We start from the raw sequence: 19211 nt of genomic DNA on the forward strand, positions 1-19211 counted from the left end.
AAGAGTAAGATGTATGACTAGCTTTTCAGTTTCTGTGTCTGGCATTCTTATATTTTAATCTTTCAAAATGTAAGTTTTACAAAAATGTCATCCAATTAATTTCAAATAAGTGGAATAAAATTAAGAATTTTGCTTTTTAATTAACCAGATTTGTTTACTTCACTGTACTGTAAACATGAGCTAAATATAAAAGCAATGATGCAACTTTCAGGCCAGTAGTTTGGAATGGATATAAACTGAGTTGATCTTTTTTTGACTCCAGTTTTGCTATGCTTAATAAATGGCGTTACAGCCATGTGTGTGCAGCACAACAATGACACCCAGAGGCCAGGCAATGTAACCAGAGCTCCTTTTCCTCAGAGTGGCAGTTTGAATTTGGATCAGCTCTCAATGAAATTTTATCTTTGCAAAAGTAAATTCTCAGAAGGTATCATTTAATACTTAGTGTTTTAACCAGATCCTTGTTTCTTTAGAAATTCTTTGGCAATCCTTTTGAGCATTAATACAGACAATTCAAGCAGATATTCTGTATATTAATGCACACCATTTCATTGCATATAGTATTTACTTGTCCCCATGTAAAGCATTTAGTGAAGAACCACCAACAAGCCACAACAGCGCAGCACAAGAGGCTTGATATTTATAAATTGGGGCCTTTTAGGCCTCTTTGCTAGCCTAAGTGGCTTTACTCTGCAATCATGGTCAAAACAAAGACTTATGTTACGTTTTCTACTTGTGAGTACTGTATCCAGTTCAAAACCAACAGCTTACTTTATTAAAAATTTTACCATTTTATAAAAGACATGTTTAATTATGATGGAGATGGCTGTATTGTAATTAATATTTTGAGATAATTGTGATATTGAGCTTAAATTATATACAAAAAAAGTCATTTTTGTATGTGTTAAAAAGATTGCTATATTACAGATGACTGACTGTACTTTTCAGTTTAATTACAGTATTGATGTAAATAAAGCTGAATGAAGAAATATTTACTACTTTATTAACATAGATTGTGAATGTATTTAATGTTTTTGCAGTATAAAGACTTACTGAACTTGAAAGCTGCTTCATTTTATGTGCAAAAAGGTACTTTAAAACTATATTTTAAATCTATTGATTCAGTGAAATCAATTATCTTGTTAGTTAATTTGCACATGCAAGTTGTATCCTTCCAGTTTTATTTTATGTATTGACACTAATTGGTAAGGTGCATATTGTGTTTAGAATGCATTTTGCAGATGCTTTCTGTACATAAAAAAAATACAGGGACTAAAACAATGCTGTGCAGTGTATAGCAGAGCCATTTTTCGGCTTTGGTGTACCAACTTTTTCAGTATTTAAAAAGTGTTTTGAATAACATTTAAAAAAGTCTCTTTATTGTACAAATAATAAAAATGTCACCTTATTGTAACTATTTTTGTCATATTTTTGTCATCTTTTGTTATAAGAAGGGATATCAGTTATCAAAAAATCATTAATTTTACTGCTGTGTCCTGTGGCTTCTAGGAAGAGCTGTTGATCTCTGTCTAGTCCCTTTTAAACTGTTGTTTAATATGCTGTTTGATTTAATAAGGCAAACTAGTGAAGATAATGAAGCTATCAAAAGTTTCACTAAATACAGGCGATATATTTAGTGAATAATGGTTGAGAGTCTGCCATTAGTTTTAATTGCTGTAGTTAGTTTAAAATTTTCAGAATAAAAAATAAAAAAACCAAACCCATGCCTTTTACTCCCCTCATACAACATCTGTTTGAGTATTCTTCTGTGAGGCATAATACAGTAGAACCTCAGAGTTATGAGCTACCCATCAACCACTACCTCATATGGAACCGGAACTATGCAAAGCAGCACAACACAACACAGAAAGCAAATAAATACAGTACAATACTGTGTTAAAATGTAAACTATTACCAAAATTAAGGAAAATTTTTGAAAAAGATTGACAGGGTAAAGAAAATGCTTGTGCTTTTTTCATTTAACAGCATTTTTCTTCTATAAAGTTTCAAAGCAGTATTAAATCAATGATTAGTTATAAACTTTTGAAAGAACCATAATGTTTTGTTCAGAGTTATGAATATTTCAATTATGCACAATCTCCATTTCCAAGATGTTCATAACTGTGAAATTCTACTGTAGAATTATTGCAACTGTCTGAAGAAAAGCTACCGCACCTGCATATCTAGAATTCAGTGTCTATACAGAATGTGCTTTGTATGAAGACAGCTCAGTGTTAAGTGTCTCAATTTAAATGTTAGACTTGAAACAGCTGTAGAATACTGGGTGCCTACCATTCATTCAAATACAAATGTGGCAACTTTGACCTTCAACCATTATCTTTCCTACATAGATACAATGCCATTTATTGTTATGGTTTTTTGTGGGGGCGGGCAGAGGGCTGATTGTGATAAGGTCTTAAAACTAACTTACCTGCTCAATGCCCAACCTCCTTCTCCTCTCCTATTGCAAGCCAGTGCTATGTACCAGATGTTTGCTGTCCTCTCTCTCCAGCATTTCAGCACTGCTGCATGTATAGCGTGTTGTAATTGTTTATGAGGAAAGGTGCTCATTCAATTTAAAACATTAGGGACGGACAGATTTATTTTGTCTTAATTTTGGACCCACTCAGCCATCATTGATTTAAAAGTTTAATGGGAATAGTATTTAGTTTTGATGTGGCATAGAAGAGATGGGTCCAATGTGTTGAATGAAAGCATAGTTTATACACACCATATATAATATCCACAGGATGTGCTCTTTGGTTGTCTTCTACTGGCATGAGGAGGGTGAATGTGGGAGAGAGGTGGCTTTTCTATGCCTAATAATTAGCACAGGATTCTCTTTAGCTACAAGACCTCCTTTTAAATTCAAGTGCAGAGACAGGAGGGGAAATGGGTTACAATTAGAAGAAAAAGGCTCAGAAAAATTATTTTTGCAAGCCAAAGGTAGGTAGAGATGTTCACCCATTCCTAATGTAAGTTATGTAGTTTAGTCTGTAAGAATTAAGAGCCATCCGACCTCCAGACCAAAGTGAATTCCCTGAAAAATATGGCCTTAGAAATCGGGCAGCTTACAGTGTTCAATACAATTTGGAAGTGTTCAAAGAACAACAGTTAATGCAAACCACCATGGGATCAATTTTGTTTGGCTACAATTTGTTGCATGTAAAAACCTAGTAAAGAGCACTGTATAAACATTTGCATTGCAGTTCACTTCTAATACACTCTTCCCTCTTCACATTTATCATATGCATATTATGTTATTTCAAGGATGAATAATCACATTTGTATGTAATTTAACATGCATATATAAAAGTTACTGGGCTAGAGATTTTGATGGTGGTATATTAAACTAAACAAAGGTAATGGTCCACACCAACAGGAAACATTTATTCATTACTAGGAAAACAAGTATAATTCAATCATTTTTTATTGTAAATACATTCTTCATACCTTTTGTAGTACAGTTCATACTGTATCTTTGCCTACTGTTGAATGCCTGAAACTTTGAATTACATAGCAACGCTATAATGATAATGGTAAACAGTGTGAAACACTTACCTATTTGATTAAAGGTCACCTGCTGTAAAGCATTTGTGGTTCAACAGCTATGTACAATATAAACCTAAGAAAATCAGAAGGTTTACTTTTTAAATTTTATGCAATTTTTATTCCTTAAAATTAATTCAGGTTTTTAAAAACATTGAATTGTAGACAAAAATTCTCATTCTTAGTGGTAGTATCTAATGAAATCACTGCATTACAAACAACAATAGCACTTTCAATTGAAATGTTGATCTGTGCAACTCTGGAAGAATATCTGAGATTCCATGGATGGGCATTTGCTTTTTCAAACATGCCAAGTAAATGCAGCATTATAAAAGTTCACAGCCAGCTTAATCAACAGTTCACAAACTGGCAGGAACTCAGTTTGAATGGTGTACAGCCTTTGGCTTTCTGATGGCAAAAATTCTTGCTTGTACTTTGATCCATAAGCCTAACAAAAGAATAAGCATATTCTTATCAAGTGGGAATTCGACTTCTTAGGTATTCTAGAACAGCGGCTGTTCCTTTTGCCAAAATGGCTGCTCGAGGAGTGCGGAATGGATTTCCTTCTAGCAGAAGTGTCCTGGAGAAGTACAGAAATAAAAATTATTACTGAGAGTGCTTGTGCCAGCACATTCATACAACTTGCACACTTATGACTCTTTAGGAAAAATAATCCCACCTAAAGCTAAAATAGAGTACCAGAGATATGTAATGTAATATTACTATTACATATTGGCCTAATTCAAGTGCTAATAACATGCCAACAAATATGTAGTGACAGACAGTTTTATGTATATATAAAATAAAGTAAAACCCCTGGCCACTGGACAGAGTGGGGGAAAATCAGTAGGAATAACTAGTTGTAGCACTCAGCAACTGGCAAACAGCAATGTTGCCTTTCCCCTACTCAGTTGTTATGAATGTACTCTCTGGGTATTGTCTACACTGCCACCCTAGTTCGAACTAGGGTGGCTAATGTAGGCATTCGAAGTTGCAAATGAAGCCTGGGATTTAAATATCCCGGGCTTCATTTGCATCTTGCTGGGCGCCGCCATTTTTAAATCCCCATTAGTGCGAACTCCGTGCCCGCGACTACACGCGGCACGGAGTAGGTAGTTCGAATTAGGCTCTCTAATTCGAACTACCGGTACACCTCGTTACACGAGGAGTAACGGTAGTTCGAATTAGAGAGGCTAATTCGAACTACCTACTCCGTGCCGCGTGTAGCCGCGGGCACGGAGTCCGCACTAACGGGGATTTAAAAATGGCGGCACCCGGCAAGATGCAAATGAAGCCTGGGATATTTAAATCCCGGGCTTCATTTGCAACTTCGAATGCCTACATTAGGCACCCTAGTTCGAACTAGGGTGGCAGTGTAGACATACCCTCAGATAAACACTAGTCACTTATCCTTTAAGTCCTGTCACTAGAGCACATTCCCGTACGTTCCCCTCAAGTAGGGGTGTTAAATGCTTACCGGTTAACCATGAGGCTTATCTGTATGCTTCCCAGTTAACCAGCCCTTGCCAGTTAACTTGACAGGTGGTAACTGTGGCAGGGTGACTTAGTACCTCTTCTCAAGCTAAATCAGTGGTTTAGCAGGTGGTCTTCACTTATGCTACTACAGTAAAAGAACAACTGCCGCTATTTCTTTGGAAAAAGCAGTGCCAGGGTTCAAAAACTGACTATTTTAAACTATGTTCAACTACAACTTGGCAAACAAGCTATTTGTCCTCTTGAGACTTCCATTTCATTCACAAAACTGGTTGATATTGGTAAAGCCAGTGTTCGTGACTGCTCTTCAGTCTGACAAAGTTATTTGTCCCTATGTGACTTCAAAACTTTAAATTTAAAAATTAAATTTAGTGAATTGCAAGGAACACAGCAATTGCCAGACCAGTAATCCATTTAGTCTAGTATCTTGTCTTTGTCAACAACATTAACAACACAGTGATGAAATGACCAACCCCGAAGGCAAGATTCTATCCAAACTCTTTCATTTAAGAGTGGAATTATTCCCTGAAGCGTGAGAGTTTATATTTTTACAATTGTTACCTACTGACAAGGGAGCTTCTGCACTCACCTGGCATTGAGGAGACACAAGGTCTCCCACAATCTGGCATGTGCTCTCCATCCCAGATGAGTGTTCTAAACACTGGCCTCTCAGTCTCACTTTCTTGCTTCCCATTACTTGGGCCTAAGAAATCTTCCCAATGAAAATTTCACTAAAACCATCCTTTCCCATGAAACTAAAAAGTTTTTCAGCTAATTGGCATTTTCTGACAAAAACTGTTTTGTAGAAACATTACTGACCAGCACTAGTCTATACACACATTTCCTTTTAGCAATTTAAATGTTAACTTCCTCATCAACCCTTCCCCAATCTTGTAGTATGGAAAAAAAATTATAAATAGTTGTGCACCTTCTCCATAACAATAATTTTTTACTTAAAAAAAACCACCCTCTTCTCTAACCCAGAACAATTCCAAACCTTTCATTCTATCCTCATGAGGAAGTCTTGTTATGCCTCTAATAATTTGCAGTTCCCATCCCTGAACCACTCGGCTTTTGCATAAACACTGAAACAAAGCAAACAGGACTGAACAGGTGAGGATCTAAAATTAATTTATAAAGTGACCAGACAGTTTTTCAGAGTTATTTTCTATTGCATTATTTATGCACCCTAACATTTTGCTTTTTTTCCTATGTAAACACTGTTGAAGCCCACCGAGTAGATATATTCATGGAGCTTACACAACTATACTCTCGTGAATATCCAAAGTTATGTAGGACCTATCAATGTAGCTAAGGAGTTCAATTATTTCTTCCAGTGTGGATTATCATGAAGATGTGAACACTGTATTCATCTGCCATAGTAACGCCCATTAACTTTTTTATGAATGAATTAATTCATTGGCTTTTTCAGTCATTTATCATAAATACTGTGCCCATTGCAAACGATGTCACTTTACTCACCTCCCCCCCCCTTCATGATCAATACATTAAATACCAATCCTAATATAGAATCTTAGCGCATCCTTTGTTAAATGATTAATAGCTATGTGAAAAATGTCAATAAATGGAGCACAATACAAGAGACTGAAGACAACCTTCCGTTATGAACAATCCTTGAAATAAGTAATGATAAAGCAAGTTAAGAGCAGACCAGAAGCTTAATTCAAAATTTTCCTACTGTTGTAGGTTTATTTAAGTTGGACTCTCAAGTTTGATGCCCAAGGCCAAACTCCACATTCAGGTATCCCCTATGTAAAATAAGCTAGCCTTTAGTGCTGAACAGAATGTTTATGTTACGGTTTCTATTTAGTAAATAGATAAATAAAATAATGAACCAAAAATTTCCTTTATTCTCAACTAGTCTTGGGAAACTATGTAGAAGATTGCAGCTGCTTTGTAGACATCTGGCATTTTATGAATCTTGAGCAACACACAAGTACACTGTTACTCTATCATTTTCCTTATGATTACAAAAAGGTCTACAGAACAGTTATCAAAACCAAGATGTGCTTTAGTATAAAGCAACTAGAAGATTTACCAGCATTGCTCAGGTCCTTAACTCAAATAAGTTTTGTTCTTCATTTAAATCATTGTTCTGGAATGGGGCTGGGAATAAGGAGGTCAGTATGCAAGCTGCCCTAAAGAGACAGAACAACCCCAGCCTTCTCTCACCATAGCAGCTTAGGACCAGGTGAAAAGCACCTGTCCATGGCTACTGCAGTTGCAGTATGCACAACTAGGGGAGGGGTGCATGTCCCTCAGCTGAGGAACACACATACACAAACTCTCAGAAATATGTAGTGGTCCCTTTTTCCACCCCGGGCCCTGCTGGCCCAATGGGATTATAGCTGTCCTGGTCCCCATCTGTGGCCCCTTGCTGTCCCGCTGTGGTCATTCTACAGTGTAACTCCCTCCTACAAGATCCCCTCCCTTTCCATTTTATGAAAAACAATTGAATTCCAGGCACATCCCACTATCTTGGCAGAACCAAACCCTTACCTTGGTTTAAATTATGAGAAGAAGCTGCATCCAGGTTGCCATTTTGGGAGAGCAGGGGGAGCAGCAGCTGTGCATACTGAGATGTAGATTGCTTTTCTTCCCATTCCCCTGATGATACGTGAGTGGGGGAAAGAACTTGGATTCCATGAATTACTCTTTTGCCCCCTCCCTTCACCAGCCAGGAGTGAGAAGCATACACGGAATCCAAGTACTTTCCCCTTGCTTCCTCACCATCAGGGGAATGGGAAGAAAAGTAAGTCACATCCCAGTACAAACAGCTGTTTGGCCCCCCGCCAGTCTCTCAAAATGGCACCCATGAACTGCATACCAAATTTGGTAATCCTAGCTCTTTCCGTTCAGAAGTTCTTGAACAAACAGACTCACAGATGGACAGACAGACACACATTTTTAAACTATATAGTACGATAAGTCACCTAAGAGTTATACAGTTTCCAAGTTCTGGTGGCACTTGAAGAAGGTCATTATTCTGAAGATCTAAGGTGCCAAGTCTGTCCATTTTCCTTATTTGCAGAGGGTCTATGGATCCAACCAAATTGTTACTGAGCAGGATAGTTTCAAGTGTTGGGATGCGATAAAGAATGTTTGGAAATATTTTAAACCTACCAAAAATGAAAAATTCATTTAAGGAATCAAATCAGAAAGACAGACATACAAAACAAGTAATAAAATAGCTAATAGTGAGGTGAAAAACTAGATACTGAATAAGTGAGTTTGACTAATAATGATAATAACTTCCTAACAATATCCATTTTTGGGAGGATATAAATAATATTGATTAGCCTAGTTCACAAACAGAAAAGTAGAATGTAATTTGTATGGCGTCTGCTCAATGCTTATGTTAACAGAATAAAAGACAAGCAGCACTCATTTTGTAAAACTGAGGGTTGCGGTGATGTCAGCTGGATATATTCCTCCAATAGTCTAAGCCCATGGTCACCAACCAGTTGATCGCGATCAACTGGTCGATCGCGAGGCCTCGACCATTCGCTCGCGGGGCGTTCGGGCACTCCCACCCCACATTTTCGCCCCACCCCCGAGAAGCCCCACTATCTACCTCTAGTGTAGTGCTGGCTTTCCGTGGGGTGGAAGGAAGCCCTGGGTGAAGCCTGCGTCACTTCCACGGGCTCTGGAAGTGCGCAGGCTGCTCCCCTCCCACAGCTCTGTCACGTGCTAGGGGTGGGGGTGTTGGCTCCAGAAGAGGAGTCCAGCGGCTTCTCTGGGAGGGTTGAGTTGAGTGCAGGAATTTCCCTGCACCACGGGAGCAGGGGTCGGCCCCGGGGTTTGGCCTGGGGAGGCTCCCACAGGGGTTTGCCCACGCGGCGGGAGAAGTGGCCTGGTCCCATGGAAGGCGCTTGCGGGGGGTTGGCCCCGCTGCGAGGGGGAGGAGAAAGGGAGGGGGCTGGTTTGGCCAGGCCGCACCGCGGGAGGGGGGTTTGGCTCCAGGGCAGGCGCCTGCGGGGGTTGGCTGCGCTGCAGGAGGGGAAGGGTTGGCCGGGCCGGGCTGCACTGTGGGAGGGGGGTTTGGCCCCGGGGCAGGCACCCGCGGGGGTTTGGCCCCGCCATGGGAGAGGGGGTTTGGCCCTGGGGAGGGAGGAGTTGGGCCCAGAGGAGGCTTCCCTCAGGGGCAGGGGGAGAATCCTGGGAGGCGGCAGATGCAAGGGACTCTCTGCTGCCACTGGCACCCCGCCCCCTGTCTGCACTCCCTGCTCCCTAAACCCCACTCCTCAGCTACAGAACTGTCCCCATTTCCATCCCCACTCCCTGAACTCTGTCCCTACTGGCACTCTGTCTCCTGCTGCAGAACCCTGTACTCTGCCCTCCCAGCACCCTGTTCCCTCTCCCCTGCCCCCACCCACAGAACTCTATCCCCACAAAATGTATAATTATAAATGCTTCATTTTAGATTTAAATAGCATGAATAAAAAACAGACCATTTATTTCATAACTATAAACACATGATTTTAATTTTATATATCGCATAATTTAAAAATAAACTGTTTATCAGAGAGTGTAAGTAAGGGCTGGGGATAGCAAGTGATGGACAGGAGGAGAATAGAGAGGGCGGGGCTCCAAGGAAGGGGCGGGGCTGTAGATCTTCACCTGTTCTGAGATTTAAAAAGTGATCTTGGGTGTAAAAAGGTTGGAGACCACTGGTCTAAGCGAATAGTTCTTGTAAACTCATTCATTACATTCCCTCCAAGCTTAATCCTGCTTGTTTTTTTATACCCATTAAAAATTGTCACTATGGCTATGTCTACACTGCGGGGTTTTCCGGGACACCTAAAAAACTCCGCTGCATCCAGGGAACGCATCTGATCTTCTGCTTTTTTTTTTGTGGAAGAGCAAATACACTCTTTCAGAAGCCCGGTCTTCCTCCTTCCACAAGGAAGAAGGGCTCTTCCAAAAGAAGAGGATTTTCCAAAATTTGGCCCAGTGTAGACAGGCCAAATTTCAGAAAAGCCTCTTCCGAAAAAACTATTGGAAAAAGGTACGCCAATTGCGGACTGCAATCTGCAGGGCTCAACAAGATTACACCCCGGAAGAGCAGGCGCAGAACGATCTGTGCATGTGCAGAACGCAGAACCGCGCAGCTGGCGAGTGGGGCTCGCCGCTGCTCAGCAAGTCCTGGCAATCTGCATACCTTTTTCTGATAGATCGGTGTAGTCTAGACATAGCCTCAGATATTAACCCTCACCCCAAATCCTACCACAGTTATGACTATTTTTTATTTTGCATTTATAGACACCATGTTGATGATCTATGGAACAAAGAAATTAAGTAGAAGCTTCATTACTTGTAATCTTCCATCATTTTATCCACCCACTTCTCCCTTAAGGTGACAGCTGACTAAGGCAGCTCTGAAACCCTAGGGATGGATCTTCTGCACCATACAATTTAAAAATGTTTCAGAAATACTTATTTGAAAACTATTTATAGATTCTACTAAATACCAACAGCTGTATTTCTAGCAAAATGCATAGCACCCAGTGATTTGAAAAAACTAAATCACCCTACCATTTTCACAGCTTGTTTTCATTAATTAAAGCAAAGGCAAGATTTGGTTCCAAAAAGAGTGTTTTCCTTTTAAATAATAATAAAGGAAGAACCTTCAATACTGCTTAAAAACAAAACAAATCTTCACTTAGTCATTTTTAAAAAATAGCAATTAAAATAATCCTTTATTAAACAAAATGTGTCTTGATTGGCTTAGTAAAAGGAAAATTACTTCTACTCCACAGTTCATTTTTTTTTTCTCTCTGGAAAACACTGAGATGTTACAGATCTAATCTGAATTCACTATGGGTTTGAGTGTGTGGGGGGAGTGTCTCTCATCCCACTCATTTTTATTTTGCGTTCTCAGTGGCAACATTTTCAAGTGTCTCACTACAGCAAGGGTAGCCAGAGCAAGAGAAATGTTTTAAGAGAGAGAGAGAAATACTCTGTTTTTTAAAATCTTTAGGCACAGATTTTGGGAGGCAGCAGCAGGCTGGATTGGAGCAATGGAGACAGCCATGCTGGTTTTCACCATATATATTACTGGGATTCCTGGAGGAAAGAATCACTCGTGAAGGAAGGCATGAGAAGCCTGCCATTCTTTGCAGCATCAAAAATTAGATGGGAATTTGAGAATAAATATGATTCAGAATCTTTTTAAATTGCAGTTTTTAATCTACCTATATCTGCTTATTACTAAATAACAATTGTGTCCCCGGAACCAGGGACATATATTGATCCCTGCAAGAAACAGCCATTTGCTGCAGCAATAAGTTATTTGGGGGGGAAAAAGCACTATCTGGTAGATGCAGAAGTGTATGCCTACAAATCTCATTGCACATCTTTGTAAACTGCTTTGACCCCAAAGTGTGGCCTCAAATGGCACCAGCATAGGTAAAGAAAACTAGCATCTTTATGAACCACCACTAGTACTGGGTATCGACTACTGAAGAAAGTTCCTTCAGACCAGAGTGGGAAACCCTTTTTGGTTTTGCTTTTTTTTCCCCTTTCTCTTCTCACTTGTGTGCAGCCCCCTGAAGTGATTTTTCTGTGGGACAGAGGCCTGCACACAAGTGAGAAGAGAAGAGGAAAAAAAAAAAAAAAAAAAAAAAGGACGTGCCCCCCCAAACTGAGAAAGAGACATTCCCCTAGAGCAGTTGGGGGAGGGGGTTAAAGTGCAGCTGGGGGGGGAGCCCTGAGCCTCGGGGGCCAGATCCAGGCAAGCCGGGGGCTGGATGCAGCCTCTGGGCCTTAGGCTCCCCTATTCACACTGTTCACAGAGGGCCTAATCCAGCAAGGTGCTGACTTCCATATTCATTTAAGCAAACTGATATATGCTTTCAATGAAAAAGCCTGGAATCAGACACAAGAGACAATTAATATTTTCTTGTAGAACTGGCTCCTATTTTAAAATGGGCTGACAATTACACGAAACTAACCAGCACAGAGCAGTGCCATCTGCAAAAGAAAGCATCAAAATCTTTGAAATGGACAGTAGGGGCTCAGGGCTCCCCCCACAGCTGCACTCCAGCCCTCTCCCACACCCCAACTGCTCTGGTGTGCTAGGGGAATGTCTCTCTCTCAGTTCGGAACTGTGTGTCCTTTTTTTTTCCCCCCCTTCTCACTTGTGTGGGGCCCCCTGAAGTGATTTTTGTGCGAAAGGAAGGGAAGAATCAAAATCTGTACAGCCGGACCCAACTTACAAATGAATTACGGACCAAACACTTGGTCATAACTCAAAGTGTTCGTAAGTAGGACCCCATTCATTTACATGCACCCGTGCTATTTGTAAATGCAGGTCGCGTTCGTAACTCGGGAACCGCCTTTACGACCGCTTAATGGGAGCTTTGGTCGTAAGTATGAATGGTCGTAAATCGACCATTCGTAACTCGGGGATCAGCTGTAGTTTCAAACATTGTTTACTGCCAAACGGACAACAAACAGGCAGGTTCTTGTGGTAACATTTTGATAAGAAGCAGGTTGCCCTGAAAAGCTCTGCTTGGCAACAGTTGCCAATGTTCATACCTGCTCCAAACCAAGATGCAGTCATTCCTTCCTAAAAGCATTACCCACTGCTAACTAAAACTGGGAGATGAAAGATCATTACTAGGCAAGAAAGTGAAAGGCTTTGATAGATAGCTCAAATCTGGAAATCATTTGTTACTGGTAAAATACAAAGTGTAAAGTTCTGGCCCTATTGAAGTCAAAGTCAAAACTTCCACTGACTTCAGTAAGGCCAGGATTTTACACGAAATGCCCATTACAGAAGCCAGTGACTGGCACAAAACTCTCAAAGTTACCCATAAATGCCCTTTAAAAAAAAAAAGTCACAAACACAGTGTATTTTTCCTCTCAGGTGCTCCCTTCCATTCCCATCACCAATGATAGGATTGTTAAATTTCAATTAATAGAATAGTCGATGGAAATCCCATTGACTATTCAATTAGTCGATAAGAACTATTGCATTCCGCCTTTGAAATGTACAGTAGGGACTCTTGTGTATTTCAAAGATTGAAGCACTGCGTGGAGACTGGGGCCAGCAGGGAGCCCTGCTGACCCCAGGCTACATGCTGTACTTCCTCTTTGAAATTAACAAAAGCCCCCACTGGGGATTCTTTTACATTTCAAAGTTGGCCACCACTGCGCCCCTGTCCCTTCCCACATTGCTGCAAGGAACCAGCTTTCAAGCCGGCTCCCTCCAGGACCCTCTCCTTTCCCTCTCCCCTTGCTGCCTCTATAGAGGCAGCAAAGGAGGGAAGCGACTAGTCGACTAGTGTACCGACTAGCTGATAAACTTTTGCTTATCAAATAGTTGACTAGTCGCTTACATCCCTAATCAATGACAGAATATTTCTGTTAATTATCAGCAGATAGAAGTAAAAAGCACTTGCATCTGCTTACATAAAAGCCATGCAGTGCAGCCCTATTCCTTAGTTAACATATTTGAAGAATTCTTTGAACTTTTAAGGTGCTAACTAATTCTGGGAGAACAGGAAAAAGCAATGACATGAGGTAACACCACAAATTACTCTCAACTGTTCTCATTAGTGACTTGGAAAAAAAACTACATTACTACCAGATTCTGAACCCTCAAATGAACAGGCTTTTTAGTATTCAGGAAGGGAAAGCATTGCCATTTCTATTTTCCATGCACATTGATTCAAACACAGATTATCACATGATGTTTTTGCCTAATTCTGGTTATATGTGAATATGTATAGTAGGCCTATCGGCAAGGGGACTTACCTATTAAAGCAAAGATTTATTATTTGCAGTCTTGTCAGTGCTTCCATTTCCTCAGGTAAAGATGTCAAAAAGTTATTTCTGAATTGTAAACAAAGAAAAATGGCATTCACTAACTTTTAGCACATTTAAGGTTTTAATTAAGGTTTTCAGGAAAGCAAATTTGCTATTCTGACCTGGAACTGATGTTACTAACACCATGCTAAACCAGTCAACTGCCTTGTGGATATGCCAAGACCACAAGCAGTTGCCAACAGGCACTGAAATCATTGTTTTCTTTAGTATTTTGATTTTTGCCTGTCAGTGGAGAACAGATTTTATCATAAAAAGATACCCAAACATTTTGTAATAGAGCATCACCTTAATATACATTTGACAATAATTCCTACTCCATAAATACTAGAAGTTAAGTAAATCAAACCTTTAATGTAATCAGTCGCCATCATAATTTCAAAATAGCATTTAAATAGCCACGTACCCACCGTTGTACAATGGTCAGTATGTCATACAAAAGGACTATCCAAGCAGCTCATGGACTAAATCAACACATAGGTAAGAGTTCAGAATATTTCAGTCAAAGCTGCAAAGAGCTGGCATCCTCCAGCCCCATCTCTGACACAGAACATACACACAATGACATTGCCCAACCCACCCTCTTTCTTAAAAGGTTCTCAGGAGCTTCTTAAAATGAGATGAAAAGGAGGTTTGAGGAGACAACTGCGTGATTTATACAGTATTCAAGTAAATAGGACCAATACTGAAAACTGGGGGTCATTAAATGTTGAACAGGTTTAGAACAAACAATTTACCCTCATTCTGCCTGGTTCCCTCCCCATCATCCACCTCATCTGGTCTTAGCCACCCCTACAACATGCAGCCTAACACTTCCTTCCACTTCTCCCTTTTCAGCAGCATATACATTTAAGGCAGCTTGTTTTAATATAACTAAGCCAATGCAAGCTGCCACGTCTGGCTACGTTTTATTTTGCACTATACCTTAGAAATAAGTGTCAGTGACAATTCCACCACCTTGAATGAACACCCTGCGTACTATGAAAAATTATGAAGATTAAAGCTATTCATTTGAATGACAATAAAGAGCCTACTGAAAGTTACTGAAGCCGCTACAAATATAGTTGCCAATGTACACGCACTGAAATTTTGCAGCACAATAGGGTTATATTACTCTCAGACTACATAACTGTTTGGCACTGCTATCACAAATGCCTTTAAGACTTTTTTTTTCCAAAGTCATTTGAACTCCATGAGAACCTTTACATTGCTGAGGCAGTATATTTCTGCCAGATCATGTCTTATTTACTTAGGGCTTTTCTACTTGATCAATTTTCAATGGTTAGGTCTAGGCCACCTGATCATCATCTAACTCAGGGCTGGACAAGATGTGGACTGAGGGCCGATCTGGCCCTCCTAACAGTTTGATCCAGCCCATGGACTGCATCTTGCCACTTTCTATTCATATCCTGCTGCTTGTGCCACCGAATTTCCAGGCAGTGGCTCAGGCAGCAGGATCCTATTTAAATGGCTCACAGCTCATGGTCACAGCGCTACCCCAGTAGGGGCTGGACCCACGAACCTTTTAAATAGCTGCAGCAACCCTGGGTGCCTGCTAGGCAAGGCAATAGCGATGGGGCCAGGAGTTGTGAGCCCTTTATTGTGTTTTTAATTCAAAGCCTCCAGTCCCAGACTACAGGCAGTCCCCGGGTTACGTACAAGATAGGGACTGTAGGTTTGTTCTTAAGTTGAATTTGTATGTAAGTCGGAACTGGTACATATTGTAGGGGAAACTCTAGCCAAACATTTCTCCAGAGCTCAGTTTTATTCTCCCACACTTCACTTCCCTCAGTCCTTTATTCTCAAGCTGAGGGGTCTGCTGAGAAAAGCCGCTCCACGTCTCCCTGGTCTGCTGGGGGGGGGGGGGGGGGGGGGGGGGGGGGGGGGGGGCGCTAGCTTCGCATCTCCCTGGTCTGCTGGGGGGAAGCAGCTAGTGCAGGGTTGCCTCACCCCGTTTATAAGTAGGGATCCGATGCAAGTCGGATCCATGTAACCCGGGGACTGCCTGTACTCTGGAGAGAGGCTAATCCACAGCCCCGCCCCTTCCGGGGGTGAAGCCGGCCCATGACTGCATAGTAAAATTCATTAAGTGTGCCCCCACCCGCAAAAATTATTGCCCACCCCTAATTTAACTTCAAGCCTGCCAATTGTTCGACTGTCACAGAAGCAAAAATTAAAGATTTGAATACTGCTATGCTGTCCAAATGGATAGCTTAAAAAGGCATGAAAAGAAATTACTCTAAAAGGAAGGCCAGCCAAAGATCACACACCTGATATCCAAATGTGTCAATTTATGAAGTACACAGAGCTCCAAGGAAATCGAAGAGAGTTTATTGAAGCCAAGATTGACATCACAGGCTGATTCTTTCAGCTCCACGATCCTGCAACCCATTAAAATAAAGTTTTATTACATGAGTACATCATCTTATTTTTAATTGTGTAATTTATAAAAAAACAACTTTCTTGTAATGGAACTTTCATTGACAAGTCGGGGATTTTCTGTGGGATTTCACAGCAATGTTGGCAGGAAGAAAATAATGGGAGATGCACTTATCAAAGTTGACTGAGGATTAAATTTAAATGCAAACAAAAAATGCCCAAAGTTAACTTTCTAAGATTGCTCTCACTCATCTGCTTTACTATTAAAGTGCAGTCAGCAAACAAAACATTTCAAAAAACTGTGGCAAAAATAGACTGGACTTTCATTAACTTCCACACTATAAATACTGTAAAAGGAACCAAAGGAGTCACTCTTCTCAGTAGCCACAATGAAATGCAATAGCTTATTTAATGTTGAAATTAATGTCAATGTTGCTCCAGTCTTTCATTTCTGTTTCATTGTATGATTACTGTGAATTACAGAGAACCTAATATTTGTTGCTCTGGTAAGTAGCGTGCTGAGGTAATTTTGAGATACTCCCATCTAAACAATTTGGAAGTTCATGAAGTTATTTGAAATCCCTCCGATTAAGGAAGGCAATTAACATGTAGAGTACTCATCTCTCCATGCCTCCTGAAACTCCTTTCTGTCAAGCAGCTATTCATTTAAGCCATGTCAGCAAAGAGCTTTCCCCCCCCCCCCCCCCCTTCTCACTTATGTGCAGTCCCTGACCGATTTTTCTGTGGAACGGGGCCCTCTGACCCAAAACATCTTCCCCACCCGATATATGTCATGCACTGACACCTTTCTCCCCCAGTCTTTAACACAGTGACTAAGCAAATGGAGATGTTTACGTATAGACACAAATACTGGTTTAATAAACTGATTTTTCTACAGTATTCTAGGAATACACTTGCATTAACGAGAGATTTTCATACAGGAGATAGAACAAAATGGCTGTCCCTGTCAGTTTTATTTGTTTTTGTTAGTGCCTAGTACAATGGAGTCCTAGTCCATTATAAGAGACATGCAGACATATACGATTATTATATACTTATATTACAGTGCTGATTAGGGACTTCAGTCAGGATCATAGCCTTATTGTACAGCTTTAGGAAAAACATATGAAGAGAGGGTCCTTTCCCAGAAGCATGTATGCAGGACTCAATCCTACAGCTTCTACTTAAGTGAGACTCCCATTAAGATAATACAAGTTTTGTTTGAATAAGAACTGCAAGATCAAAACTGTGGTATGAATGCAAAGTACTGTGTAACTGCAAGAAACAGACACACAGAAGGCTGCATGTTATTTTGCTCACCTTTTTTAGTGTCTAGGTAGTACTGCTTATAAATTCTTCTTGTCAAAACACTAGGATAGATATTCTTCTTACTAAATATTCATTTTTATTTTACTATATCTTCTAGATGCCCTAATCAGGATTGTGGGGATTGTGGTTCTTCCTTCTCCTGGGTGGACTCTCTTTCTGATTCTTCATCTCTACCTCACTGCATGGATGGTGGCTTGGCAGTGCTGACTTGTGGCTTCTAGCGTAAGCCACAAAGCTACTGGGCCAGATAGGAGAGCTGAGGTTGACTGCCCTGTTCAGAATCAAGTTCAACATTCAAATCCCTCCTGAAAACTCACTTCTTTCTTGAGGCCACAAAATACAGTAATTCATGTTGCAGTCTGTACGTTCCTTGGGGCAGGGATCATGTCTTCCTTTTTAATCTTGTACAGCACACTCTTAAATGCTTTACAAACAGAAGACTGTGTTGCTCCCACTGAAGTTATTGCAATGCTTTTCATGGACTTGCATTGAGGCAGAATGAAGACTAATAATATCTAGTGCTACAGTACTACAGATTGGACCTCCCTGGTTAGGCATCGTCAGGACCTGACTGGTCCCGAACAAGAGAATCTGCCAGACCCGGGAGGGGTCTCCTGCCACCATCCCCTAAGCTCAGCACCCACTGCTGGCAAGTTGCCCTATCAGGGAACCCTGCCTCCCCTTCCTCCCTCACACTAGCTCCCCCACAACCTAGCTGGGCTACTTGCCCAGCTACTGCTGGCTCCCTGGGCAGCACAGATTCTGGCTCCTGCTGCGGGGCTTCAGTCCCGAGCAACCGGGAGCAACTGTGGGGCTGGGGCCTGTCCTGCACAGCTGGGAACAACCACAGGGCTGGGGCTCCGGCTCCAAGCAACCGGGACCAGCCATGGGACTGGGGCTCTGGCCCTGCACAGCTGGGGGATGCCACGGGAATCCAACACCACACTCTTGGGGGTTGCCACAGGGACTCCAGCCCTGCGCTCCCAGAGTTGCTGGGGGGCTCCAGCCCCTGTCCTGCACTGCCCCCAGGCTCTCCTGCCATTAGGCTCCCAGGATCTCTGTTCCAGGAGCATCCATGGTCCTGCCAGATCACAGATGCTGCCAGATTAGAAAGTGCCAGATTTTGGAGGTAAAAACTGTAGTGGTTTCATGCTGGGAGAGGATGTCAGACAATTACTGAAGGGGAAAAATGTGGAACGTGCTTATTGTAGAAATTGTATCTCATTTACAGCACAGAGCTGTCAAGCTCTCAAAGTACTGGACCCACACTAATTATTTCTTTGGATAGGGAAAGGTGAACCATTTATGGTCCTACAGATTCACCACATTAGTCAATGGGTTGTTCTGTATTTTTATTATCTCCTCATTTGTATCAACACTTAGTAAACCAAGAACAATCCCCCCCCTCACACTCACACTTGTATGTGTGTAATGAAAGTACTACTTGGCCATATCTTCTCCTAGCTACGATTCTTTCACCTACCATTAACAAAAGGTACAATCATCCTATTCATAATACTGTAACATAAAATATGTCTTCAACTAAAAATTATGATTCAGAGTAAATATTTTTGGCAACAAGATTAAAAACACAACATTTTAATGCACTG

At 41.1% G+C, this 19211-nt stretch overlaps 1 protein-coding gene and 1 long non-coding RNA gene across 3 annotated transcripts in view; one reads left to right on the forward strand and one right to left on the reverse strand.

The window, feature by feature from the left end:
• Positions 1 to 1869: 1869 nt before the first annotated feature.
• On the forward strand, positions 1870 to 17833 carry LOC142830561 (uncharacterized). The gene is made up of 3 exons (XR_012905912.1): positions 1870 to 1951; positions 2141 to 2233; positions 17699 to 17833. It is a non-coding gene; the product is annotated as an uncharacterized LOC142830561 (long non-coding RNA).
• The window catches only part of LRRC40 (leucine rich repeat containing 40), a 35203-nt gene continuing 19298 nt past the window's right edge, over positions 3307 to 19211 (reverse strand). Inside the window, exons 12-15 of one of the 2 annotated variants that reach the window (XM_006120240.2) lie at positions 16164 to 16274; positions 13825 to 13902; positions 7998 to 8183; positions 3307 to 4129 (exon numbers count right to left, since the gene is read on the reverse strand). In XM_006120240.2, the coding sequence (XP_006120302.2) occupies positions 4024 to 4129; positions 7998 to 8183; positions 13825 to 13902; positions 16164 to 16274 (481 nt within the window). In that variant the 3' untranslated portion in view covers positions 3307 to 4023. The remainder of the gene's footprint in view (positions 4130 to 7997; positions 8184 to 13824; positions 13903 to 16163; positions 16275 to 19211) is intronic. The other variant, XM_075936228.1, reaches the window with a different exon arrangement.

Source organism: Pelodiscus sinensis, chromosome 9 (assembly GCF_049634645.1).
Source record: "Pelodiscus sinensis isolate JC-2024 chromosome 9, ASM4963464v1, whole genome shotgun sequence".
Classification (NCBI taxonomy): Eukaryota; Metazoa; Chordata; order Testudines; family Trionychidae; genus Pelodiscus; species Pelodiscus sinensis.